General features: G+C 35.8%; 2 protein-coding genes across 2 annotated transcripts in view; one reads left to right on the top strand and one right to left on the bottom strand.

The window, feature by feature from the left end:
• The window catches only part of LOC149531424 (histone H3.2), a 35,855-nt gene that overhangs the window by 2,764 nt on the left and 5,708 nt on the right, over window positions 1–27,383 (bottom strand). The window contains exon 2 of the transcript XR_016358523.1: window positions 2,722–2,813. The gene's annotated coding sequence lies outside the window, so the exon portion shown is untranslated. The remainder of the gene's footprint in view (window positions 1–2,721; window positions 2,814–27,383) is intronic.
• LOC149531425 (IAA-amino acid hydrolase ILR1-like 5) lies at window positions 427–26,403 on the top strand. The gene is made up of 5 exons (XM_089809091.1): window positions 427–895; window positions 997–1,122; window positions 20,211–20,525; window positions 25,612–25,740; window positions 25,872–26,403. Exons 1-5 carry the CDS (start codon window positions 536–538, stop codon window positions 26,229–26,231), a joined length of 1,290 nt encoding a protein of 429 aa, XP_089665217.1. The 5' UTR covers window positions 427–535; the 3' UTR covers window positions 26,232–26,403.

Here is a 27,383-nt window from a genome sequence, read left to right as displayed (position 1 = left end):
ATTAAATAAAACATACTTTTTTGATATTCATTTATATATGTCCACATCTCTACGTACCATCTCTATATATTTAAATTCATTTTTAAAAAAAATATGTCTACAGTTTTCTCTATGGGAGGAGCTTTGAGACTTTGAGTATCTTATATTAATCTTATTGCTCACAACCAATAGAAAAGTACAGGAATTTTAAAATTTAAATTCTAAGATTAAAACATTGAATCCCTTCAAACATAAAGACTTCACATATTGTACAAATGTCTGTAACCCATCACAACCAATAGGAAAAGAGAAGAATTCTGAAATTTAAATTTTAGCGTAGCAGCAGATGGCAAATCCTTTGAAGATTCTTTGACTTTTTTTTAATATTTTTGCGTCAAAAAAGATTAGATTTTCATTTCGAAGAATAAAGTAGCATAAGAAGATTTTTGACTGTTGACAATACCTGCAGGGAGTAGTTGTAGATTTTCAGTTTATGAAATTCTATTTGTAGTCCCAAGTATTTTTATTCACCAAAACTCAAAGTAATCAAGCAAATATGGCTGCTGCTATGTTCTCTTTGATCAGTATGATTACAGCCACTTTAGTATTGTGGCTAGTTTTTGCACTGGGATTGGAAGCCCATAATCTTGAAACAATGGGAATTTATGCCAGTGAGCTCATGGATGCTGCCAAGAGTGATATTGAATGGTTAAAGTCCATAAGAAGAAATATTCACGAGAACCCAGAACTCCTTTTTCAGGAATACAACACAAGTGCTCTTATCAGAAGAGAGCTTGATAAGATCGGGGTATCGTATAAATGGCCATATGCAAAGACTGGTGTGGTGGCTCAGATAGGCTCCGGATTGCCTCCTGTTGTTGCTCTAAGAGCTGATATGGATGCCCTGCCTTTGCAAGTAAAAACCCATGTTTGCATATTTTCTAAACAGGGCCAATTAAAGTTGTGTTTTGTAAGGTCAAGATCATTTCTAATGTCTTCTTCTTGATGACAATAAAGGAGCTAGTGGAGTGGGAACACAAGAGCAAAATTGCAGGAAGTATGCATGCATGTGGGCACGATGCACACGTCACTATGCTTCTTGGGGCTGCTAAATTGCTTCACCAAAGGAAACACAAACTCAAGGTTAGTACGGCTCTCTGACTATAATTTAGTATAGGCGTATGCTAGTTGAGGTTTTAAGAAACATTTTTGCCAGAGCCATATTGAGCTATGTTTAAGTTTGTTTGGAGCTTGTCTCTGATAAATCTATATGAAATTATGTTCCGTAGGGCATGTCACCTCCACATACTGGGATGCATGGATGGGTAGGAAACATCTCTAGGGCCATCCGTAAAAAATTAGGAAATGTTTTTAGTAAACCTCAAGAATTCCCAGGATGACTAGATTACCTTCACAGCCCAAAAGTGAAATTTGAAGGAAACGCACAGAAATGAAAAAAATAAGGTGGGCTGGGGGACCCGTAAGGATTACTACACCGCTTTACAACAATCTTAAACTTATAAAAACAAACACCAAAACCAAAAAATTCCTTCATTTTGCTATTTTGCATTTTATGAGAAGAAAACAAAGAAAGAGAACCGCAGAAACTGTGAAAAGAACAGCAGTGAGAGAAAAACAACAGAGCATCAAGACTATATTATTTGAGGTAAGTTTACCATCCATTGTTCATTTGCACAAGTTTTTTTTAACTTGTTTATTTTTTGGGGTTTCCTTCAAAATTTCAAACATTTAATGAGCTTTTTTTTTTGGTTGCAATTGCAGATTTGTTTTCAAAAGGAAAAAACAATTTAAGTTGACATTCAACAAAGAAGCGTAAAGGAACTAAGGCTTCTTTTAGGCATGGGACTGTTGCAGGTGTTATGGACTCAAATAACCAATTTAAATGGCTGTCCGCTCTCCCAAAAACTAGTGCAAAAAGTCCATTCAACCTAAAAAAACTCATTTTGCAATTTGCAACAGCCATAGACAAAGGGAAAAAAAACTCAAGTGGGAAGCAGAGTTGGTTGTCATTTGTGCAACAAGAACTATAGAGGCAGCAAGACAAGGGTTTACAGCTAAGTTACCAGAGGTGCACCCCCTGCCCCTGTATCCTGTTGTGGGTGCGCAGGGGAGGGGTGTACGCATCCAGATGCCCTGTAAATGTGGACGGATGTGCTGGATGAGGCCAGTGGCTACGGAGCAACTTATATGCACCCGTAGCGAGTGGTAAATAGTGTAAGTCTATATTATTTTCACTATGATACGGTGCATATAAATTGCACCTTAGACAGCGCCATTGATGAGTACCTGGACAGCATCACGATGCATCTGGCCATTTGACTCACTTTTTGACTTTAAAAACACACTTTAAATTGCAACCATCTGGGAGGAGGGCTAGGAAGCATGGATTCAATCCCTCTCTAAGCTGCCACAACCAAGTCAATTTCCATGCTCATCTTAGTTTTTGCATTATGCAACACTACTACAGTGTTTGGTAAGCTCATGGGTGGTGCCAAGATGTCTTTTGGTTTGGTTGTCATAGCATTAGTGTATGACATAGTTTTGTTTGTGATTGTTCATTGCTTTGAATATTTTTGGCACCCATGTATAATTATAGAATTTGATCTCTCTAAATTTCAATTGCATTGATGAAGTTGGAAATGAAAAACAAAAATTACTTCAAACACAAGAACAAAATAATAAAGATAGCTGCAAAAGAGTGAAAATAAAGCAAAATAGAACCTAGAAAGTGATTTGGGATACTCTTAGGAGTGGTAAGTGCTGTACGCTATTATCCCATCATCCCAAGTGTAACGGATGTTTTGCTCCAAGACCTAATAATACAGAGAAAAAGTGTCAAAGATGTTTTGCTCCAAGACCTAATAAATCCACACACAATAATACTAATATAGAGAAAAAGTGTCAAAGATGTACAAATAATTAATAAATATAGAATAGTGACAAAAGGAAAAAGTGAAGATTTATAGAGTTATTATGTACCTGTTTCTGAAAAGAAAGAAAGATTGTGACTACTTATGAGTTTGCCATGAATGGTCAAGGCCCTAGTTTGATCTTCTAACCCCTAAAAGTAGTCAATGGAACAAGGAACATTGGATTCATGTACACACTTAGGGCCCATTTGTTTGTCGGTATAGGAATAGAAAATTAGAATGGAAAATTAGAATAGGAATGGAAATATGGAATGGAAATGGAAAAGAGCAATCCCATTCTTGTTTGGTTAACCTGGTATTTGATTGGGAATATGTAGTGCCTGCCCCTAGTTCGCATTTTGTTATCATTGCTTAACTCTTTTAGAGCTAGTCTTATGTTGATGGTTAGCGGCATTGTTTTGAGATTATCAGATAATGTTTTAAATTCAGTTTATTATGTGATGAGATCACTTAGATTTTACATTTCATGTATGTATGATGATTATTTTTATTATTCGCAATTGTTGATGATGATTAGTTAGATGGCTTATTATCAAATGTGTTTTATTATGGATACTTACCCCATATTTGCATGTGTATGGTGTGCGTGTTTTCTTTGTGTGTTTACTTTTGTATGGCGTGTCTGATGTGGTTAAGGAAGGGAGTCGTAGTCACCTGCTAGTCGGAATCTACACGATGCACCACTTCCTGCCATTGCCTGTTTAGCTTAGTATATATTGTGCTTGTACATGCGTGGTTTTTATGCAGGTTGCAGGTACCGGGTATCGACTTCCCTAAATTGCCAGGATGAGCGTACCCTATCACACTATCTCAATGATAAGAGAGGGGAGATAAATTCTCAAGTCCAAATTCCAACCCTTTTAAGCCATTTGTTCTAATTGGAAAGATTAGGACAAGTATCTGAGTTGAGTACCCTCCGAATACGTTGGATGACGTAATTCGAGATTTAAACCCTTGGTTTGATTTTGTATGTATTTTGGCTATGATGAGTTTTCATATTTTTACCTTGTGAGTCTTTGATATATTTTCTATTAATTAAGCCTAATTAAAAGATTTAATTAATGGTTTAATTTAATGAAAAATTAATATGATATTTTAATATTTATTTTATTTAATTAATTGAGAAATTAATTAAATAAAATAATTAAATTTGAAGATAAAAGTTAAAAGTTTAAATTTGGAATGTGACAATATTTATTTTAATAATAATATATTTGGAGTTCATTTTTAAATAAATGACTAAATAATATTATGATTAAAGCTAATAAATATTTTAGCAATTAAGTTTTGGAAATGAAATTTAAAAGTGGAAAATATTTTTAAATTAATAAAAGATTCTAAATCTCATATGATTAAAATATAAATATATTAAGATTGAAAAGTGGAATTATTAAAGTTAGTGCATGAGATTTAATAAATTAATTAATTAAATTGAAAAGAGTAAAAGTAAATATTAAATTAATTAATGTGCATTATTTTAATATTTAGGAGTTTGCAAATTCTCGAGAGTTGTCATGTAGACAACACTGAAGTTTGCACTCTATGAATGCACAAGTTGTCTACACTTAAGAGTTAGCATTTTATTTGAGCACATGGTGTCTACAACCTTAAGACTCATCTAGAAGGTTGGAGAAGGCTCATGCTTGGTTGTCATGCTTATCTTCTAGTTGTTTCTAGAGACACTTTGGATTCATCTTAGAGGCCTTTAAATTGAGGCTCTCCTTGTGTGTTTGGACAAGCTTAATGAAAGCTTAATGAAAGCTTAAATAAAAAGCTGAATGGAAGTTGAATAGCTACAAGCTTAAAATGGAAGCTTCAAAGCTTACATGCATTGGAGAAGATTCATATGCTCATGTATTTTCTATTTGCTTCTATGCTTCTTCTAGCACATCTAGTCACTTGGAGGATTCGGTTGGCTTGGATCATGGAGGATTGCGAATGATGAGAAGGAAGGGATTTTCTATGGACTTCTGAGGCATGACGAATTAGCATCAGTGTCCAGGTGCACTCGTGATAATCGTATATTCTCTTTGCACCATTTCTCTTCCTGTCTTCATCATGTTTATTATAAGTGTCTGATTATATTCCATAAATGAATTTGCAATTTGAATCGGAATCTAGATATGTATTTATTTGTTTGAAGAAGAAAATATTAGAAAACTCTAGATCCAATTAAGGAAGAAATTAGATCTAAACGGATTTGGGTTCGAATTAGATTAACAATGATGATTTTAAATTTGTAGTTAAATCTATTAGATAAATTATGATCATATTTAGAGAACAATTATTTTTTTTAAAGAGAGATTCTTATTTAAAAGAATTAGAAAACCCTCTTTATTTAAAAGTTATAAATATGTTCTCAATAGAAATACATATATGTTCAAATTTGCATATATATACATATATATATATATATCTTAAATAATAGTGCTGAATTACAATCTGTATATGTATACACACACACACACACACACACACACACACACACACACACACACACACACACACACACACACACACACACACACACACACACACACACACATATATATATATATATATGCATAAAATTGTGTAAACGTTAAATCCGAATATAAATATTGAGTTCGAATCGCATGGAAACATTTTAATGAAAAATGTTATATGCGAATTACTTATGAACGATATTTAAAAAAACGTTTATAAAAATAAAAAATAAAAATTATATGGGAGGGCGGGGTTTTACCCCACCCCACCCCTTGTTCCTTTCATTTATGCCGGCCACGGACTGTTGACGCAGTCGTACCTGCGACTGCGGTCGCAGGGCCGACTTCGGCAGCAGCCATCAGCGCACGGCCACGGTCGCATCGCGATGACAGTCGCACGGCGATCCATCCACTGTCGGATGTGTAATTGAAACATACGGCTTTATAATCATACGCATGATGTTAGATATTAATTATCTCATATGCGATTTTTAATATATTAAAATTTGTTATGAGTTTATATATATATATATATATATATATATATATATATATATATATATATATATATATATGTATGTATGTATATGTGTATATATATATAATATTAATAGATTTGTTTAATATTCAAGATTTATAAATAATAAATGTATAGTTTTAAATTGATTCATTTACTTAATTGGAATTTAATCCAGTTAAGGTTAAAGGGGAATGTTATAAATGAAGAATTTAAGTTATTAATCAGGTTATTGAAATCTCAATAAAGCAATATAGTTAGAATTTATAACTACTTAATTAGTCTAAAAGGCTAATAAGAATGTTCTAGATGAATTAATGATAGAACTGAAGGAAAGAGATATTGAATTATTAATTTGAGTATTGAAGAATTAGAATATGAAGTCTAATGGTTGATTTTTAATGTTAATAATTATGAGATGGTAATATATAAAGATGTTTAATGATGATTATTATAGTAATGTAAATCTAAAATGTATACTTGTATATTGTTTAAGTACATTGGATGCATCATTGTTATTTCATAAGGATGTGATGTTAGATGAATAAGTTATGATTAGAAGTAATTCAACGTTAACGGATCTTTAAAGAATGTAATCTGTTATGTTATGTTATTTTCAGTTGGATGTTACTATTGCTTCCGCAAGTGTTATGAATGGTTTTACTTTCATGTTTTAAAAAAAAATTGTTTGGCAAACTTAGTGAAATTCTTTGCATTCCTTGGCGGGGCATTACAGAATATGTTATTCCCTTGTTTGGTTGTACAAAAATGGAATAGGAATAAGGTTAACTTTAGTATTTTTAAAAATATTTCCCTTAAATTTTTTTGTTTTAATTTATTGTTTTTTTGGTTAATTTTTTCAATAATGGTAAAAAGGTTAATTTATTTTCATTTTTATTTTACTCGTTGACGTTATGAGAAATATAATTTTAAAAAAAAAAAATAGATATAATAATAAAATGTTATAAAAAAAGGTTTTTTTTTTAAATGTAAGAAAAAAAATTTTAAATGTAAGAAATTTTTTTTTAACAATTAAAAAAAAAAAAAAAACAGATTGGGAATAGGAATGGCACATTCCAATAACAACTATTTTTTGGAATGGACATATGCTCATTTTAGGGGCAAAATTGGAGTATGTTTGCCTATTCCCTATTCCAATTTGGGGTACCAAAGAGAATACATTTCCTATTCCAATTTTCCTATTTCTATTCCAACAAACAAACGGACCCTTATCCTACATGAATCTAAGACTAAGAGCAATGTGTAAATGATAACAGAGCAACGTTATTTGTGTCTACTGTTATCCCTATGCATGGAGGAGATTTAGGAGATGTAAAAATTCAAAGATGGCAAGGAAACATAAGAATAACAAAGCAATAAGGGAAATAACAGAAAACTACCTCTTGTAGGGATTTAGTTAAATATATATTTTAATTAAATCACATATCCATTTATCAAGTTCTTGTACCTGCAGCTGTCCTCAGATCCAAACCAATAACTTAGGTTTACTGTTATTTTTGTGAATAGGCAGATGAAAAGTAAAAAGATGTAGAAAAGTAACCCCACCCAAGAAGGACGAGGTGTCTGTGTTTTTTATTTAAGGGGAGACAAGAAAAAGGAAATGTTAGTAGAGACTTTGCAAGATAGTATGTCATTTCCTACTCAAACCACAGATGTTGAGATTCAAAATGGAGAACGTTTTAGCAAGGGAAAGAGTAGGGCTATCAGTATTGCAAGAATGTTCAGACACATGAAATACTCTAGACTGAAATAATAGCAAATCTGAACTGAAAACTAATTTATACTCTGAAAGTCACCAGGTCAAATATTTGCAAAGCTCAACAATAAACTAATTCTCAGACTCTTAAATCAATTGGCAATGCTTCCAGATCAATAATAAGATATATTCATTCAGTCCTGCAATGCATGTATATGAGCTATTACAGATGAGCATTAGATTATGCAATGTTGAAGACAGCCTCTATTACAGAAATACAGACTATTTGGCACAGCTCTAGACATGGGCTATGAATCATGCATTCAATTTATAATCAATCACACATCGAAATCTTCTTGTATACAAATGCAAAGTGAACCTCATGAATACATATTTATGATTCTAATTTCCAACTAATGCCCAAGTATCTTTACCTTAGGCTTAGAGGTTGATCCTGATTGCATGTATGGCCATGAAGGTCTGGTTACAAACAAAGCGCCCTACAAACAAAGGACCTTTATTTGATGGTGCCAATATGCATTTTGCAGTGTTTGAATGCTTACTTATCTAAGTTCGCTAGGTTTTAATGTTTGGAGTAGTGTAAGGACTGGTTACACAATTCCCCCTACTCCAACAGCTGCTGATGGGAAGAAGGCCTTTGAAAATAATGCAAAAGTCATAAACTCAATCTTATGTGGTTTGTAAAAGACTAGATTTCTGAAAGTTACGCATAGTGGGACCACTCATGAGATTTGGAAGACACTTCAGAAAACATATGAAGGAGATGATAAGCTTATAAAGGAAAAGCTTCAAACTCATAGAAGAAACTTTGAAAGTCTCAGTATGCAGGAAGAGGAAAATGTTGCCACTTCTTTTCTGTGAGTAGATGAAGTTAACACTGTTAAGGGTTTGGGAGATAATGTTGAGGAATCCACTGTTCAAGAAATGTCAAGGTCTCTTCCTTGCTTTTCAATGCAAAAGTTTCAGTGATTGAAGAGATGATGGAACTTGATAGATTAATTTTTCATGAGCTTCATGGTATCCTAAGTTCTAACAGCCTATGAGATGAGAAAAAAACTCTGATTTTTCATCAAAAGGGAGGCAACCTTCAAAGCTTCAAAGAAACAAAAAGAAAATGAGTGTGTATCAACTATCAATTGAAAGCTCTGACAAGGAATCTGATTGTGATATTGCTAGCAAGATTTAATTGTGTAGTTTTTGAGTCAAACTCATTGACCCATGTTTTATGAGTAGTGATTCAACACGAATCCATCTCTCATGAGAATAAATGGAACACTTAGCACTCATTGGATCTAGGTTATGCTCACAGAGGTGAAGCACCGGGACTTCCTGTAAGGTCACCCATCCTAGTACTACTCCAGCTTGAGCACGCTTAACTACGGAGTTACCTTCATGGTTAAACCCACTCTGCTTGCAACCCCATTTGTAAAACCTTCACCAAGTGTTGTGCCTTATGAACCATTCATTAGAAATCCCCTTAAGCTCGTCAATTGATAAGTAGGAGATAATTTCCATAGCAAGTCAAATTGTGATATTGCTATCAGGGTTTCACTATGTAGTTTTTGAGTCAAACTCATTGACCCATGTTTCATGAGTAGTGATTCAACATGAATCCATCTCTCATGAGAATAAATGGAACACTTAGCACTCATTGGATATAGGTGATGCTCACAGAGGTGAAGCATCGGGACTTCTCGGGAGGTCACCCATCCTAGTACTACTCCAGCTTGAGCGTGCTTAACTACGGAGTTCCCTCCATAGTTAAACCCACTCTGCTTGCAACTCCATTTGCAAAACCTTCACCAAGTGTTGTGCCTTATGAACCATTCTTTAGAAAGTCCCTTAAGCTCATCGATTGATAAGTAGGAGATAATTTTCACAACAAGTCAAATTGTGATATTGCTATCAAGATTTAACTATGTAGTTTTTGAGTCAAACTCATTGACCCATGTTTCATGGGTAGTGATTCAACATGAATCCATCTCTCATTAGAATAAATGGAACACTTAGCACTCATTGGATCTAGGTGATGCTCACAAAGGTGAAGCACTGGGACTTCTCGGGAGGTCACCCATCCCAGTACTACTCCAGCTTGACTATGCTTAACTACAAAGTTCCCTCCATGGTTAAACCAACTCTGCTCGCAACACTTGGTGAAGGATTCTGACCACACCTTGTAAATCTTGTTCCAAGAGATGGTCAAATTCCGTCCACCACTTGAAACTCGTGTTCCCACATGCTTCAGATTTTCGCCTCGACATAAAGCTTGGATTCCAAGGCTAGGATGGTGTCAAACACTTTCAAAGGCAAGTGAAATCGATCTAGGGACAAGATAGTATGAGAATTGGATATAAATGGATAAAGATCCTAGGGTGGAGGCATGAGAATGTACAACATTAATACTCAAACCCGAGACAAACATGACTAAAATCACTTGGATGAGATGATAAACCATAACTGAAAACATGAAGAGGGACAACAAAGGAAATTATGAGCAAGGGAATGTGGAATTCAAAGTTTCAAGAGGCAAAAATGTGCAATACTTAGGAGCTTTTTTTTGAAGAATTCAATAGGTGGTTGGATCTCAACCACCCCTTGGAATTAAAGTTCTAGCCATCTTTTGTGATGTTTTCACACCATCACCTCATTGCAAATGAGGACCCCATATTTTGTTTTTTGCTCTAGTTGTTTTAGCTTTAGAGTAGCTTTTGCAGTTCCTTTGTCAAAAGGGACAGTTTGATAAAGTCAAGAAGAGAGAAAGCATGAAGTCAGTCAGGCTTGTGGGATAGAAAGTGAAGTCTTCCTCAAGAGAGTTGGCATAGAGCCAATGGATTTTTAATAAGGCTTGAGTTGGAAAAGATGTAGAAGTGTAATATCAACATTCGGATCAAGGACTAGGCGAGGAGAAATCGGAGACAATACAACAACCTTTCACTACATTTCAGTGAAGGATCACCAACCACGGAGAAGGTTTGAGAGGGGCCTAACAATGACTAAGTTTGAGACAAAGAGAATAAAAGTAAAATCCCAAGGGCAGGGTAGAATCTGCCTACCATTCAAGATTCGTAATCCCAACACACCTTTAATCTTCGTCCTCCATTCTTAAGGCAAAATCCCAAAACAACTTCAATCTCTGCCCAAGAATGGAGACTTGGCGATGCAACATCCCAACTGTACAGAACATATGGCAATTAAACCCTTAGGAAAGGGTGAAAAATCAGACTGAGAAAGTGTAAATGAGACTTGATAAAATTAGACTTCAAATGCACAATTCAGATTGAAATGAGTATGAAATCCACCCTAAAACTCGATTGAAGTGCTAGTTGCAATTGAGAGGGTTTGAAAATGGTTTGGCAAAAAGCTAAGTTGAGGAGGGTGTAGTTGGAAAAAAGTAACTATTATGTTTAGCACTTGTTAAAGCTAGTCGCGTTGGGTAGTTAGGAGGTAAGGGAATGTGTTGGTTGGTTTCGAAACTGACTCTTCTATAAGTACTTGCAATATTGTCAATATACGCATGTTGGTTTTTGGTATTAATAAAGAAACTATTTCCCCGCCTACTAGTATCGTAGTATTGATAGTACTTTCCATGTTTTACTTTATATGTATCTCAATTGTGTTATCCTGTATGATTAGCATATCTCTGTATCTGTGAACTTGAGTGATATTCCCACTCTAGATATTTGGCATCATTGCCTAAGTCCGAACCTGGAGGTCAGCAGGATGGAGTAATGGGAAGGGCCTTTGTATCGCTCATCCAAGAAACAAATAGTGACGGGAAGAGGAGGAAATGACCAAGGAAGATTAGTTGACACGTGATCTAGTGATGGCCTGGGAAGTTGCAGTCGGTTAGTACGTACGAAGGGAAGCCCATGAGAGTATGGTCCCTAAAGGTACGGTATGTGACGAACTTCCAGTACCACCAGTGGTGTACAATCTCAGAGATTCCTCGCCTGTTAGCAAGCAATTTGTTACGAGTAAAAGAGAAAGACAATAAAATTGATTCATGCCCCTAATTCCAAACATATATCCCAGGTGAGTACAAGGACAAGAAATTTGAGGAAGAAGTTGCCTTGAGGACAGTACGTCTCCAGCATTAGGAGGAGAGATGTCGTAACTTGAGGGGAGGACAAGGGGATTCCACAAGAATCCAAGAAGGGTTGATTGAGCATACAATCGAAGGTATAGCAAAGTTGGCCATCTCAGAGACATGAGCAAGGAAGTTGGGATACAGAAATCCAAAGACACCTAGAGGGAGAGATCTCCAAAAGGAGCAAAGTCAAGAAGCGGATACTTTCAATAGTTCCTCCTCGATAGTGAACTTCTAGTCGAGAGGCAGTGTTCCATCAGAAGGAAGAGTTCCCTCAGGGGGAAGTGTTCCATCGAGAGGAAGTGTTCCATTAGTAGGAAGAGTTCCATCGGGAGGAAGTGTTCCATCGCGAGGAGATATTCCATCAAGAGGGAGTATTCCATCAGGAGGCAGAGTTCTGCCAGGAGGAAAAAGACCCACATAATGGCAATAGACAAACAAAAATTGCCAAGGTTCATAGGGGACGACTCAGAGGATCTCGCTCAACATTGTAAAACATGTATAACAATATGGCAAGTGAACGGAGAAAATGATGCTACAGAATGACTAAAAGCCTTTCCTGCCACACTAAGGGGTATTGCCATTGATTGGTATACCGACTTGGACGCAACAAAGAAAAATAACTGGAGTAATATCTGCACAACTTTTGAAGAGGAATTCAAACTACTGAGAGACGATGATGAAATTGTAACGGAGATTTATAACACAAGACAAGGGAAGAGTGACTCTGTCAAAGCCTATACTAGACGACTGAAAGAGCTCATAGGGAAACTAGACAACAAGCCGGCAGATGGATTGAAGAAACGATGGTTCATTAAAGGACTAACACTGTCCTTTAGAAAAAAATAAAAATAGTTCCACCATCAACCTTTGGGGATGCGTGTACTCGCACCATGGACATAGAAAGTGAGAGTAAAACCTCCAAGGCGAGAAGGCATGGAAGCTCCAGTGAAAGTTTGGAAGAAAGCGAAGAAGAATCCAAAACCATTCAAGCCTTAAGAAAAGATTTGAGACGATTAATGAAGGAAGTGGTGGGGAGTAAAGAAGAAAAGAAAGAAGTGAGAGAACTCTGGTGTACTGACTATGAAAAGGAAGGCCATACAAAAGGATCTTGCCCGAAGAAAGCATTTTGCGAGATTTGTGAGGTAATAGGGAACACAATTTAAAGATTGTCCTTACAATTTGAAAACACGGAGCGCTCAACTATTCCTGACCCAAGGGGAACAATCCACACCACCCTCCACTCCTCAGAAGAATACAACTACGAAAGTCTCAAAGGAGAATAGACAAACAACAGGAGAGGAAGTCTCATATGTGAGGAGTCTATTACATCCATCCGTTTAGTGTCTTTGTCCTTGCCAGAGGACTAGGCCTCGTTAGAAGCCTCAACCTTGTTAGGAGTTGGTATTACAATTACAAAAGTAGCAAGATGAACCCACCACTCAAACATGCATATACAATGATATATTTTGTACACAAAAGGTATAGATACAAAAACCTCCTAAAAATGTTGATATCTTCAATATCTGATTTGTCCTGTGTAACTTTAAACACACAACTTCGCAAATGCTGTCCTTTCTCTGCTCTAACATAAAGTTCACATCATATAATCATCACAATACAATGACATAGTCATCACATAACTTGGCATATGGAAATCTTTCCTTTATGCCCTTATGTTTTGTCATGTCGACCTTCAAGTCTTCACACGTGTCCCAAAATACAAAATTGACCTTTTTCCACTTAGGGTTAACATCTAGGATGTCATCCCTAATTAGTTAAATAAATATTTCGGTAAACCAAAATAATTCCTTAACACAATTTACCACTTCCTTGCCTTTGTTTTTTTCTGCCTGTATATGACTATAACTGGTAAATTGTTAATATCTCTATCCGTTCAACTCATTATGACATGCGCTTTGAGATATAGGATCCTCATACCCTGTATTAACTTCCCTCAAGTGTGCACGTGCCAACTCAATCGCTATGTACCTCACCAATCAAAAAGGTGTCTCTACTAACAATTAATCTTCATGACACCGACAATTTTCTAAGTTATCTTATCCAAAACACAACCCCAAAATCTGCTCACTAAAGATAGCATATATGTTGCCATAAATGACAACCTCAAAGCATTTCTATACTCACCTCTTAGCCAAATTGCCAACAATGACATACACAACCTTTTTGAGGCTTGGCCAATCTTATATAATTGTGCAACTTTCTCTAGCTAATGCATAATTAGCCCTTCTCGGGAAGTTTGGAAGAAAAGAAAATATAGTGTCCCCAATATTATTAAATAATAATATTTTGTATGTGGCTGAGAATCAATGTTTTTAAATCTCTCGGCCCCACTCTTTATTTTTGTTTAGTACTTGTCGGCTTATTGCCATTTTGTAATCCTTTGGGAAGTTTCCCCGAAGCCCTTTATAATGCCTTCTTGTAAGTTGTTTTAGGTATGCTATTTGGATTATCTTCTTTGTACTGCAAATTCCTGTTGGAATTCTCTATTGTTCACGATTTTGGAAGTGAAAGATCTCCCCTACTTGGCTTTCCGGTTTCGGTGAGATTCAACCCTCACCGTATTCCGTCACCTGTAATACTTCACTCGGATCTAGCAAATTGGAGCACCATCTTTGTCTGTGACTATTAATTGGAGAATATCAGTACTCAATATCTATTCGTGCTTGGCATTTATTCGAGGGAGTTCTGTTCTAATATTATTTGCATATGAGTTTGTAAGCTCTTTCCAATTTCTATAGAATACCCATCGTACTCCTCCATCAACCTCCCTCTGTACCTCTCCCTCCAATCGTATTCCGCCATTCGTACTACCTCCCTCCATTCGTACTCCTCCATCCACCTCTCTTTGTACTCCTTCCTCCATCCCTCCATACTTCTTCCTCCATCCCTCTGTACTCCTTGTACTCCTTCCGCCATCTTCCATCTTGCAACTTCCATCTACCACCTTACTTCCCACTTCCATCTTACAACTTTCATCTTCCAACTTCCATCTTCTATCTGCCAACTTCCATCTGCCATCTTCCATTCATCATCTTCCATCTGCCAACTTACATCCACCAACTTCATCCGCCATCTTCCATCTCCCAAACTTCCATCTTCCATTTGCAAACTTCCATTCGCCATCTTCCATCCTCCCAAATTCCTGTACGGCATTCCATTCCTCTGTACGGGCATATCCATTCCACCCTATGACATCCTACTCCACCGTACAGATTAAACATTTTCCACTTCAGACTTGGACAAACGGTAAGGTTTGAAAAAGGAACATTACAGAAACATAGAGTCTTTCAAGACAAAGTTCTCTTATTACTATTGTTTTTTAATAAGGTAGTGATGGTGGAAGTTGGAAATTCCAAGGTATCAAATCACATTAATTAGAAAGGGATATTCTTGGAGTGGGATAACATGGCAAGAATCTTATCTAGTCTTACGGTGTCATTAAAGGATACATGAGAAGCCAAATGGGTAGTCCCCAATGTGGACGGTATAAACTAAACTTTGGCATCACAACATGAGGAAATCTCCGGGTGTTAGGAGGAAGTTGTGTGATCAAAAACTAGCAAGGACATACTATTGGTAAGGCGTCTAGGCCTTTCCCAAAAGGGGCCAATAATGAAGGTGAAATACAAGCTTTAGCAGTGGATCTACAAATGGGTTTGAATATTGGGATACATAGGTTGGAAATTGAGGGTGATTCAACTTTAACAAGAAATGCAATTAGAACTAACAAGTTGCACAACTAGAAATTGGAGGCCCTCTTTTAGGAATCTAGGTGTCTATTAGTTCAGTATGAGGAGTTTGCAATGCACCATGTCTAGTGGGAGGTCAAGGAAGTGGTTGATGTGCTTGTCAATAGAGCAATGATGGTATGGAAAGTTTTCAATCAGCCATAGTTTGCACACCAAATCATGAGAACAACAAGACACACTCATTAACGATAGTGACAAGACTTGATGGTTTTGCATAAGATGTCGAGTAAAATCTGTATTAATGCAATCATTATTTCACACTTGTGGAAGATTTCACATGCCACATAGGAGGTGGTTGATATCCTCTTACACCATTTTTAGTAGTGCTTGCCAAAGTTCATTGAATCATTTTTATTCCCATTTCTAGATTTTTTTTGCTGCTATGAGTGCTTTGATTGGCCTCATTTTCACTTGATGGAAAATGGATTTTCTTGGAGTAATGATAGACACATGGCTTAGGGTGGTTTTAAAACCCACCTCGGCCTCATTTTAGTGGCTGATAAATGGGTTTTTGAGGAGGAATTTGTCAATACTAACATTTCCTCCAATTTCATGGCATACCTCTTGGACTTGGGTGAAGAGAAGGTGATGATGATGGCTTTGGTTCAAGCGCTTGTGAACAATAATTTACTAGGGGTCTAGAGATGTGCTTGACATTGTGATGTTAGGTATGGGGAATCCATTGACTATGGACTTTCTACAAAGCATGAAAGGACAATAATGTGATTTTGTGGCATCCCTTGGCAAATTTTCAATGTATGACTCTTCTAGCATCACTCAACATTTACAAACGGTTGTTCTTTCCTAAAGAAGATAACTAATTTGAAGTCAATATTTGACATTGAGTGGTTGTATTAGTGCATTAGCAAAAAAATGCAAAGATAAATGTAGTGGTATGAACAATTATGCATATCTCTAATAAATTAATATTGCCAAATTTTGAAACCCACAATAGAGGTGTTTAGAGGTGTTTAGCCACACATTTAATATTTGAGATTGACTTCAACAATAATCTAAGTTGGGAAGGTATAAAGAAGAGAACTTTGGGAGCATGGAAAGCGTTTTATGCTCTTTAACATGGATGCAAAGAGGTAGAACTATGGGATTGCAAAGCTATCTAGACTCTTTTTAGACTTTTAGTGCTTTTAGTTGTGTTGTATGGATGTGAAATATGAGCCAGCAAAATATGAGACTCAAAATGGAAACAAATTAAGAAGGTCCAAAACCACTTGATCACTAGCAAATTCAAAATTAAAAGTTCAATTCTTTAAGATACCATGCTGGGTGAAATAGGGGTAGCTCCTATTGAAACAATTGATATGGTAGGTCATAATATATTTAAAAAGAATTGAGCAAATTGAAGTAGGTAGATGGCTTATGTTTGTTTTCAGTGACAACTAAATAATATCTTTTGTTATGGATAAGTTAGAAAAGCAAACTTGGGGTAAAAAATTATTACATTGAGTTCACCCCTGCATATGATCATCATCAAAAAAACGTATATAAGGGCTAATATTCCATGGAGAAATATATAAATTTTGGCTAAAAATAGTGTTATGGGACAGCCAACCTAGTCATATCACTTTTGCATTTTGATCCTTTTATTCAAGATGATGATGAATTCCCCCAACTTCTCAACCGTTCTCCCACATAATAGACTATACCAAGACCCAACTGTCAAGATATCTACATATTTGCTCATGCTGTCCTAGAAGGCATCACACTCCTAAATGATGTGTTTTTTTAATACCACTACCCCAGAAGCGAAAAAGTAGGATTCTTTTGGCCTTCTTTACTACTCCGTTTCTCAACATAGTTGATTAAGGTTAGTTCTTGAGATCTCAACTAATAAGTAGCCTAGTCAAAAGATCTCAATTCTTGTGTGACTATAAGGATGAATGATAATAACCAAAAGGGGAGGTCCATACGCCAATTCGTTCAATATTATATTTGCTTTATGGTTTCATGCAAATCAAGTCTTTTAATGCTTGTTGTTTACAAAGGAAAAAAACATGTTTTGGCAAGGCCTTGAAACCAAGTACAATCAGATTTTGAAGATCTATAACTCCCCAAAGAAGAAATGCTGCAAAAGATAAATCACACCTAAACAAGAGGCCAAAGCCAGTAAATAGATTGCAGCATGAACAGATAAATCAAGCAAAATTCCTACTGCGCAATCAACCACAACAACAAAGGTCAACGCCTTGCATCAAAGATCAAGTCTCCAAAGTAGGGAGATCCTTGGGGAATTGAAGGCTCCCCAAACTAGAACTCTAGGTTTTAACATAGCTCTTAGAACTATCTTCATAGACCACCATAGAAAAAATGAACCTCAACAAACCAATTGAAACTATGGGGTAAGCAAGCACCCCTAAACACTATGGATTTTATCTCGGTTCCCACAACCAACATGGGTTTTAAGATGGTTCCCAAAACCATAACAGGGAGGATAATGGCTCTCTGAAACTTCACAAGCAATTTGAAGAAGAAATTCAATGAAGAACCAACTCGAAGGTTGGGTATAAACATGGAACCCAACACCATCCATTTTAGAGCAATAAGGATTTCCCAAGAAAACATCTTTCCCCCAACAAAACTCCCCTCCACCTTCATAGAAAGGGATCCCACCTCTATAGGAAAGTTTGAAGAAAGAGCTATCCTTCTGGGAAACCAGTTCTAAATCTTCCTTGCTACCCCACAATGGGCAAAATGAGAAATTCCTCCATGTTGCAGCCACCCTTACCCACAAACCACATCGCCACCTCCATAGTTGACAGATCCACCTCAATAGGACATGAGAGTACAGAAGACAGCAACAAGAAGTGCCAAGCCACTGCGCCTCCCGCTCCCAAGTCATAGGAAGATACCTCAAAAACATGAGAAGAGACCTCACCTCTAGAAGTCTCAAAAGGAAGATGCAAAAAAATGCAAAACCACTGAAACTCAAGAAGAGAATAGACTCGAGCTCCAACAAAACCGAAACACTTCCTTAACTAAAAATAGTCAGAGGCCGAGACAGCACCTTGAAAATTTTCAGGATCCAACTGACCACAACAAAAGAAGAGAAAGTGCTCCTGTCCACTACAAAAACCACGCAGAACCCTATGGGACAAGCAGCAAAAGGAGGAGCAAAACAAAGTAGTCTTTATCCATAACCACCCTAGCAGAAGCAACTGCCACAGAACAATCAAGAATGCACCATGGCCTGCGATAAAGCACCCAAAACTGCACAAAAAACTCCAAAGGGCGTCCTCATGCAAAGAGAAGAAGGAAAACTTAACCGTCAAGCCATCTAAACATGAGGATCCAACCGGAAACTTCAAAATCCTACACTAGTTTGCACAAAAAGTACTTCAAAAACCTCCAACTAGTAGCACCAAGCAAGAGGGGTAGATTCAGAGGAGACCAATGAAGATGCACTTTAGGACAGGCCCTCCCAGCAGCAACAACCGTAAAGAAAAATTCAGACCACCACAGGGGATCACCTTATGTCCCACAAAGCCACTTCAAAATCTCTTCCAGAACATACCCAAACCCCAAAAAGGCCAAAGACTTCATAAAATGAACCGGGCAAAGAAGATCTAAGCCCCAAAGCAATAAGAATGAGGTACCTCCAACAAAGAAAATAAGCACCTCACAATAAAGAAAACCCAACTTCTCCACAAAAAACACCATGCCAAGTAGAGCCTACCAACACCCAAGCGCCAACCAAAAAAGGAGCAAAAGAGGGAGTAAAGAAACTCCCATCCACAAGACTCCAAGCCGAGTTTACCCACGGAAGCCTCCACAGAACAGAGCCCACTAATCACAAAAGAGTAGACACCAAAGCAAAGAATTGGCTTTGAAGATCACAATGCCACCACAAACTCCAAAGAGAGGCACATCATCCAAAGAAAATCTCTATCTTATTGGTTGTTGCATCTTCAAAGATATATGCAATGTTGTCCTTTTCATTCTTGCACAATCATCAAGAACATGTGAATGGTAGAACTTTTGAACCCGCATGCATCATAGTAAGCATTTCTGTGATTAATACCATTTTTATAGTGCTCTATAGACTACAAGTTAGTTCCTGATTTCAATTGCTATCAGATTTTCTTTATGCAAAACATCTGACATAGGATAGGGACGCTTGCTGTTCATATAAACTTCAAAATAATGATCCGAGCTGTTTCTGCAAGAGTAATTGAGTCCAATAGCATGAACCTAGTTACTTTGTTGTCAATTTGTATTATATTTATAACCATAGCTGTATTCCTTCAATTTTTTTAGTGTTGTATATTTTTCAGTCACCATAGATTCTAAGCTCCAACATATACTTTTCTCTCTTTATTTTCAATTGAAGCCAATAAAGTTTATTCTAACACTTAGGTAGTATAATTTGACTCAATGCTCCCATTGTCTACTCATTAAGGTTTTCCAAATACTTTTCTCCATCTACTTCAATTAAAGCCTATAGAATTTATTCTAACACTTATAAGTAGTAGATTTTAACTTCATGCTTACATTGAGTAGTTATAAAGAATTTGCAAACATACATTATATTGTAAAGTTGTAAACTATAGTTTATAGCTGTTTCTGAACTTCTGGGATGTGTTTCCGCATTCAAATTTTTGTGACAATTTACGCATCTACTGTTACTGTTAATGCTAGTCTCTCTTGTGTTCATTGGTGTTCATGGTCATTGTTGGACATTGAAGGGCACAGTAAGACTTATATTCCAACCTGCAGAAGAAGGAGGATCAGGTGCAGATCTTATGATTAAGGAAGGTGCACTTGCAGATGCCGAGGCTATATTTGGAATGCATGTTGATTATTCATTGCCAACTGGTACCATTGCCTCAAGACCGGGGCCAACATGTGCTGCTGGAGCTACATTTGAAGCAACAATAAATGGCAAAGGTGGGCATGCAGCATTTCCACACATGAATACAGACCCAATTGTTGCTGCAGCATTTATAATTTTAAGTTTGCAGGAGATTATTTCTCGAGAAACAGATCCCCTTCACAGCCAGGTAATACTAATTCAAGTATAACTGAGTATAACTTGACATTTGATTAACTTAAATGCCCCTCACATTTTTATTGTAAATAAGTACTTTGCCATGGTGAGTTTTGTTTTCGTGGAATTTATTATCTAGAATAACTGTAAGTTTTTTTTAGTAGTATTTGTTGTTGAGCATCATTCTGGCTTGTACTTGTCGATACTACTTTTAAACTGTTACACATGGTGGTATCCATCTGATGATTTAATATCTTTAAGTAAATAAATATTTATTCTTCAGTGTGATTATGATATTTTCGATCTATGTTAGGAATCTAAACCTGCTTTCATCAGGAGCATGTTATTAGTTGGTATTAAAGCTATGTTTCAATAATAATTTGTTCACATTTTAGTCTTCAGGATATTTTGAACATGAGGCTGTCTCTGCACCACTTTGAGTTGTTGGGACCGGAATAGCAGTTATCTCTCACTTAAATTTTTACAGTATCGTTTGCAATCCTGCTTCGGTGTTCAGCATTCTGTGTTTGTACTTCCAATCAAAAGGATAGCACATTCCTTATTAAACTAAAATATTGACATTTGGATTCTCTAGTAAAGTCTCCATAGAATCTCTGTGTATATTTTTATGCATAAATTGTTCTTCATATAACAAAATAAGTATAACATAACATTAAAATCCCCAAAATAATGTATATCACTAGTGTGTGGTGTATCCAATGTTGAGTGCATGCAAATGTTACAAAACAGACTAAATTTACTTAATATATGTTAGTAGTATCAGCATTCTAAAATAAGATTTACTTTCAACTCTTCCCAAAATGTTTTTCAATCTTATAATATTGCAGTTCATGTATTTTCTGTTTCCCTTCCTTGCCAATTTATCCACATACCCACATATCCTTTGCACCTACAGGTGCTACTGTTGTTAAGATAAAGTAGGTAGGGGTATATTGGGGCCTGATGGAACTCTAAATTTTGGCAAACTTTAGAGTCCCAAATGTCATGGTAAAAGGGAGAACTTTTAGATCTTACCCAATACTTATATTTAAAGTACTAACAATATGCTTCAAAACACCGAGCATTGTGACAAGAAGAATGTGAAGAGGACTGGTTCTGAACGTTAAATGCAAGATATCTCAATACTTCATCAATACAGGCTCCTATTTTGATTTTCAGAATGCAAATAAAGAGGCCAAGCTTCAGAAACATGTTATGTAGATACAATCAGTGCAAGTTAAAAGGTCTAGAGCATATGGCTATCCATTCCAAGTCTACAGTAGCTACTCCAACATACCCTACAACAAACTCCAATTATTGTTCCTTCCCCACAAAAACTTGCTATGCTATGGAGTTTCATTAAGTTCCATTTCAAATTCAAAGATATTGACATTCCATTCAATTGCAAGCAGATGAAGTTTGTTCAGGAATCTTTTAAGAAGTTACATCGTGGTGTTCAAATAAGATGCCTTCATGGACGAATGAAACAAACTCAAATATTATTGGTACTCTACAAATATACAGAGGAACAACATTCTGTTATTTCTGCAACTGATAGAGTTTCAAGAAGCTTGGACTTTTCATCTATTTATTGGATTGTTCAGGTGGATTGCCCAGGAATTGTACCATCTTATACTCCTTGTGTTGGACGTACAACCTGTTTCACAACTGGAGATTCTTCTGTGCTTATGGCTATGTGTTTTTTGTTTAAAGCATTTTTGTGAGCCAAACATTCTAATTACATTGGTACAGGTTGTTGGTTAGAGGCATATTGAGAAACGATGCTTTAGCTGAACAATGCATAGTGGACCATTGAGTGAATTTGAGAATTGAACATTTACGAATCATCATCTGTGTTGTACAAAAGAAACTTCTCCATGAAGATATTGTATCCTTTTCACTGTTGTAGAAGTGTCAAGATTGTGAGTAGTCTGTGAAGTGTGTTGAGACAAAGACATCATATTCATTTCCAAGGAAGAAACAGGTTGTGGCCTTCATGCTACCAGTCGGATTAATGAGATGGGATACATGCCCAAGGTGGGAGCAGACTGTGTTTGAGAAGTTGGGAAAGATTGCAAGCATTTCACTTCCATACATAACAGGAGTCTTCTGTGTGAGTGCAGAGTAAATGCATTTGCCTGGAGTTTAAAACTGGAATGATGAAGAATTATGAACATTTTTTATTGTTCAAATAAATATCATCATATCACCGCTTATGTGCCATCAAGTGCAGATGAAGTAAAGCAACAGACAAGAATGAGAAAGGATAGCCAGCGGAAGTAATGGCGGATGCAAAGGCAGTCTGATATAATACCATGAAAAGTGCAAATTCGTGTATTAATGGATCAATAACAATGAATAACCGTAAACCACCAATTCATATCAATTGGCATTCGTGAACTCCATCTCCAGATCTCATGCATTGAAAACATGAACAGACTAAAGCAATTTATCGCTGATGAGTGCCGTTGTTTTATATCCCACGTCAAATATGCATACCAACTATGGATCGTGAGTATTAAAAATTGAAGAAATGCCACTAGTTTAATTATCATGGCTAGTGAACCCTTTGATTGTGATATGTACAAACATATATGTATGTGCGGAAGCACCTCTGAGTGCCTGCCGAAGCGAAAGATGAGGTTGCGATGTCATCTGATCACTTCCAGTGCTTCGTAAGGACGCCCTTTTACAACATAATTTGACTTTTAATGATCATGGCATATAAGTTTATAACTTATGTTTTATGATAATGTTTATGAAATAGTTTGATATAAGGGAAGGCCCAATAACAACATAAGCCAAAACAACAAAAGTAATACCTACCTTAATCAATTAATGTGATTAATAAGAAACGGATGTAATTTATTTTTATAAGGAAGTGACTTTTGAGTTTGGAAAGTCCCATTTCTTTAATTTTTAAGATATAAAACGAGAGAAATGTAAAGCAACAAGATATATTTGAACAATTACATTCATATTCTCAAGAAGAAGCATTTTTTATTATTTTGTATGGAGGGATAAGGAGCTTAATATGGCTTTTCTAATGTAAATTCTATTATTTTATTTTAATGTACTTTGTTTATTATTAAAAGTGTGGAGATTTAAATTGCAGATGAATCGTCTTTTGTAATTATTATTTGAAATTTTGTATACAATTTAAATGTCGGGTAAGTGGACAAGATCATTTAGCATTTAAATTTGATCATCACAAATAGTGTGAAATATTTAATTGTTTTCGTATCTATATTCAATTTGTCTCCCGACCAAAGGACTTAAAATTCAATCTGGACTAATTTAAGATTGCGTAATATTTGGTTTGTCGCATCTTGATTATTTAATTGTTGGCAATATAAGTGTATAAGAACATTATAAAGTTGTATATGAAAATTCATTTGACTCTATTGCCCATATGAGCAAAGGCACTGGTCTTTTTATTATTGAAGTCAGAAAATCTATAACTTCCTTCCTACAAGCATCAAATTCATTATTATTCAAACATTATACAAAACATTCAACCATTATCCAGCATCCAGTTTCAGTTTCATCGAGTTCAAGGACCTTGCTAGCCGAAGAACTCCAAAGCTTAAATTCACTCTACAAAAGCCTCGAACTAGACAGTCAATGTTAAGGTAAAGGCTTACCCGCTTGGGTGTAGTGGAGCCCAAAGTGCAGGGGAATTGAAAGCCCAAAGTGCAGGGGAGTTGAAGTCATTCTCGTTCGTTGACCAGAACTGATTGGAAGTCCTATCTGAGAAATGGCAGGTTCTTGAATTTCCAATTTGCGGTTTTGGGAACCAACAGGGCCTATGGCTTACTACAATGAAAAAGATACAGAATAGAACAAGATCATATGATGTGTAGAAATAGAGCTCTGAATTATGAGCACAAGTTCACAAATTGTCCTTACAGTGAGAACTAACGAGAAGTCTACAGCCTGTGACTCTAGAAGCCTCCTCCTGCTCCAAGGTAGGAGTTACTATGCACTGTATACAGTTCATAGTATCTTTCTTCAATCATATTCAGTCAATCCTCCACATATAACAACAAAGTATTAACTTACACAAGGCATAATGGTATGTTCATTACCACAAAGGCATGATAAACCAAAAGCAATAAAACAAAGTTCTGATCCAATTGAAAAGAAAAAGTTGACAAATTTTTTTAATATTGGCAGATAATAGACTCCATCTAGAAATTTCAACTAAAAGAATGCAGTTTTAGAGTATTTCAATATTTGTTGATGTCTGCATGCTTGACTATATAATTTCAAAATAGAATACAAGAAAACTGAGCCTTACAGATGCAAAATTTGGGGAGCATTCCAAATCATTGCAAATTTTGATAGTCATGTATTTTGGTTAGAAAGACAGATTTTGTTCACCAGAGTACACCAAACAACCCACAAAACGTTGAGGCATCCATAAAGAGATTGAATAACACCTGCATATAAAGTTTAATATTTAGGATTACCAATTCACAGCTTTTTGGTATACACTTGTTAGAAATCAGTACATGGGATTTGTTGTTTTAGTACATCTAGTGTGCAAGTGTTGTTTCCATATCTTAATCAGGATTTGATGAGATTGAAGCAATAATCAGGTTTTGCAAGTAGAGTGAGTTTAACCATGGAGGAAACTCCATAGTTAAGTGTGCTTGAGCTGGAGTAGTACTGGGATGGGTGACCTCCCAGGAAGTGTCGGTGCTTTCACCTCTATGAGCATCACCTACATGCAATGAGTGCTAAGTGTTTCATACATTATCATGAGAGATGGGTTCATGTGAACGACTACTCATGAAACATGGGTCAATGTGTTTCACTCAAAAACCTACACAGTTGAATCCTGTTAGCAATATTAACAAGAGTTATGAACTTATACATCAAGAAGTCGGACACTCATTTATCATGACATGTCAATATCAGTTATTTATGATAGAAACTTCACTGGCAATAAGGACATTTTATTCATAGTCTGCTATTTCTAACTAGAGGTGTTTGTCATTATTAGATCAGTAATTGATTCTAAGCAAAAGAGAAAACATGTATTTTGCTCTATCCATAAACATGAGAGCTGATGCAAGGTTTTTTACTATAATTAGGTGCTATCAATTGGGTTTATCAATGGTGGAGAAGGGTATAATGTCATTCCAGGAAGAGTTAAATTTGGAGGCACTTTGCGTAGCTTAACAACGAAAGGTCTCATAAATCTTAAGAAAAGAGTGAAGCAGGTTAGTTCCTGCTCTGAGTATCATACTTAGATTGAAGCATTGAAATTCATTTGCTTGATGTACAGTTTAAAAACTTGGCCAATCTTATTATAAGTGGATGAAATGTGCTATGGAAATAATGTTTCTTGCAGATAATAGAAAGTCAAGCTGTTGTACATAGATGCATGGCTTCTGTTGATTTCTTAGAAAAGCAGCACCCGATGTACCCAGCTGTTGAGAATGATGAAATTCTGCACAATCACATAAGGAAGGTTGGTGCAACTTTGCTTCGTTCAAATAATGTGAAAATTGGACAGCAAGTGATGGCAGGTGAAGATTTTTCATTCTATCAACAGATTATACCAGGTTTAATGTTTACTATTGGTATTAGAAATGAAAATATTGGGTCAATCTATTCTCCACACTCGCCATTTTTCTTTTTGGATGAAGATGTGCTTCCTATAGGAGCAGCCCTGCATACTGCATCAGTTGAAATGTACTTTGACAATTGAATGGACCAGGTAAATGGATGCACTCATGAAACAAGGCATACAAAATTTCAGTATGCTAGAAATACATTGGTTTTCAGTTTGTCCATATAATTGAATTATTTCCATGATGATTGTTAGTAATACTGAAAATTGCTGTATTTTCTGGATTTACAGTCATAAATTTTCTTACAAACATCAAGTGTTCAGGCACGAAAATTTATATTGATTGCTTTTATTTATTGATTTAAGTCAGATAGAAATTAGTTGTATGACCTAGGTTTTAATAAATGACTAAGGTCTGAAATATACAAAGATGAAATTCAACATCATACATTGTCCTTAGAATGAAGGAAGAATTACTGCTTGTTTTTATTGAGGAGACAAAGAAGCGATGGTCGACAAATTGATTCACGACAACTTTAAAAATATCTTTCTTTAAGAAGACAATTATAATGTTATTGGCACAACATGATGGTTAAATAGTGGTGTTATTCTTGCCATCAAGATTTAAACCCCCACAAATGTTTTATTATTGAATGTTTAAATTGAAAACAGATTCCCCCATTTATGATTTCACTAATTTAAAGCTTTAGATCAAAAGAGTTTACCCCTTTAAAAAAGTATATATGTACATCTCAATAAACATTTGCATAAACAAAATACATGTTAATCCTAATTGCATGTCCTCGTAGACATCAATGAGTGCCAAGGAAGCAACATAGATTAATGTAACAAGAATTAAATGTGATGGCAATGACAACTAGACAATCCTTACAAACAAAATGTAGCCACATCATTATTAAAAAGGTAGTTTTGTAATGCCCACCTATTCCAAACATTTAGATCATTTTTTATTACTAAAACAACCTAACAAGGGGGCTTGACCCTTACACCACAACACTCCACGGGTTGTCCAAAACAACTATTTACAACAAGGTCAAAAAAAACTTCAAGATTATTATATTAGCAGCATATTTTTGCATATTTTGAGATACCATACGATTAATTGATAACCATATTTCATACTTATATGTATGTACTATTGCATCTCATTGGGTGTGTATTCATTGCATCAAATATTATAAATTGAGCATGTTTAAAATTTTCTCAAAGGTTGTAGGTACAAGGTATTTCTCCACTTGAATTGGCAAGTTTGTGTTATCTAAAGATTTG

This window comes from Cupressus sempervirens, chromosome 11, assembly GCF_028749045.1.
Source record: "Cupressus sempervirens isolate cs-2001-9-10 chromosome 11, ASM2874904v1, whole genome shotgun sequence".
Lineage (NCBI taxonomy): Eukaryota > Viridiplantae > Streptophyta > Pinopsida > Cupressales > Cupressaceae > Cupressus > Cupressus sempervirens.
Note: the sequence above shows the minus strand (reverse complement) of the source record. Positions and strands in the feature narration are given on the sequence as shown.

Excerpts from the sequence above, each read along its gene's own strand:
- LOC149531425 (XM_089809091.1), top strand. The coding sequence starts at position 536 with ATGGCTGCTGCTATGTTCTCTTTGATCAGTATGATTACAGCCACTTTA. Across the intron at positions 1,123-20,210 it reads AAAGGAAACACAAACTCAAG|GGCACAGTAAGACTTATATT; the intron begins GTTAGTACGGCT and ends TGGACATTGAAG. Across the intron at positions 25,741-25,871 it reads TTAAGAAAAGAGTGAAGCAG|ATAATAGAAAGTCAAGCTGT; the intron begins GTTAGTTCCTGC and ends TGTTTCTTGCAG.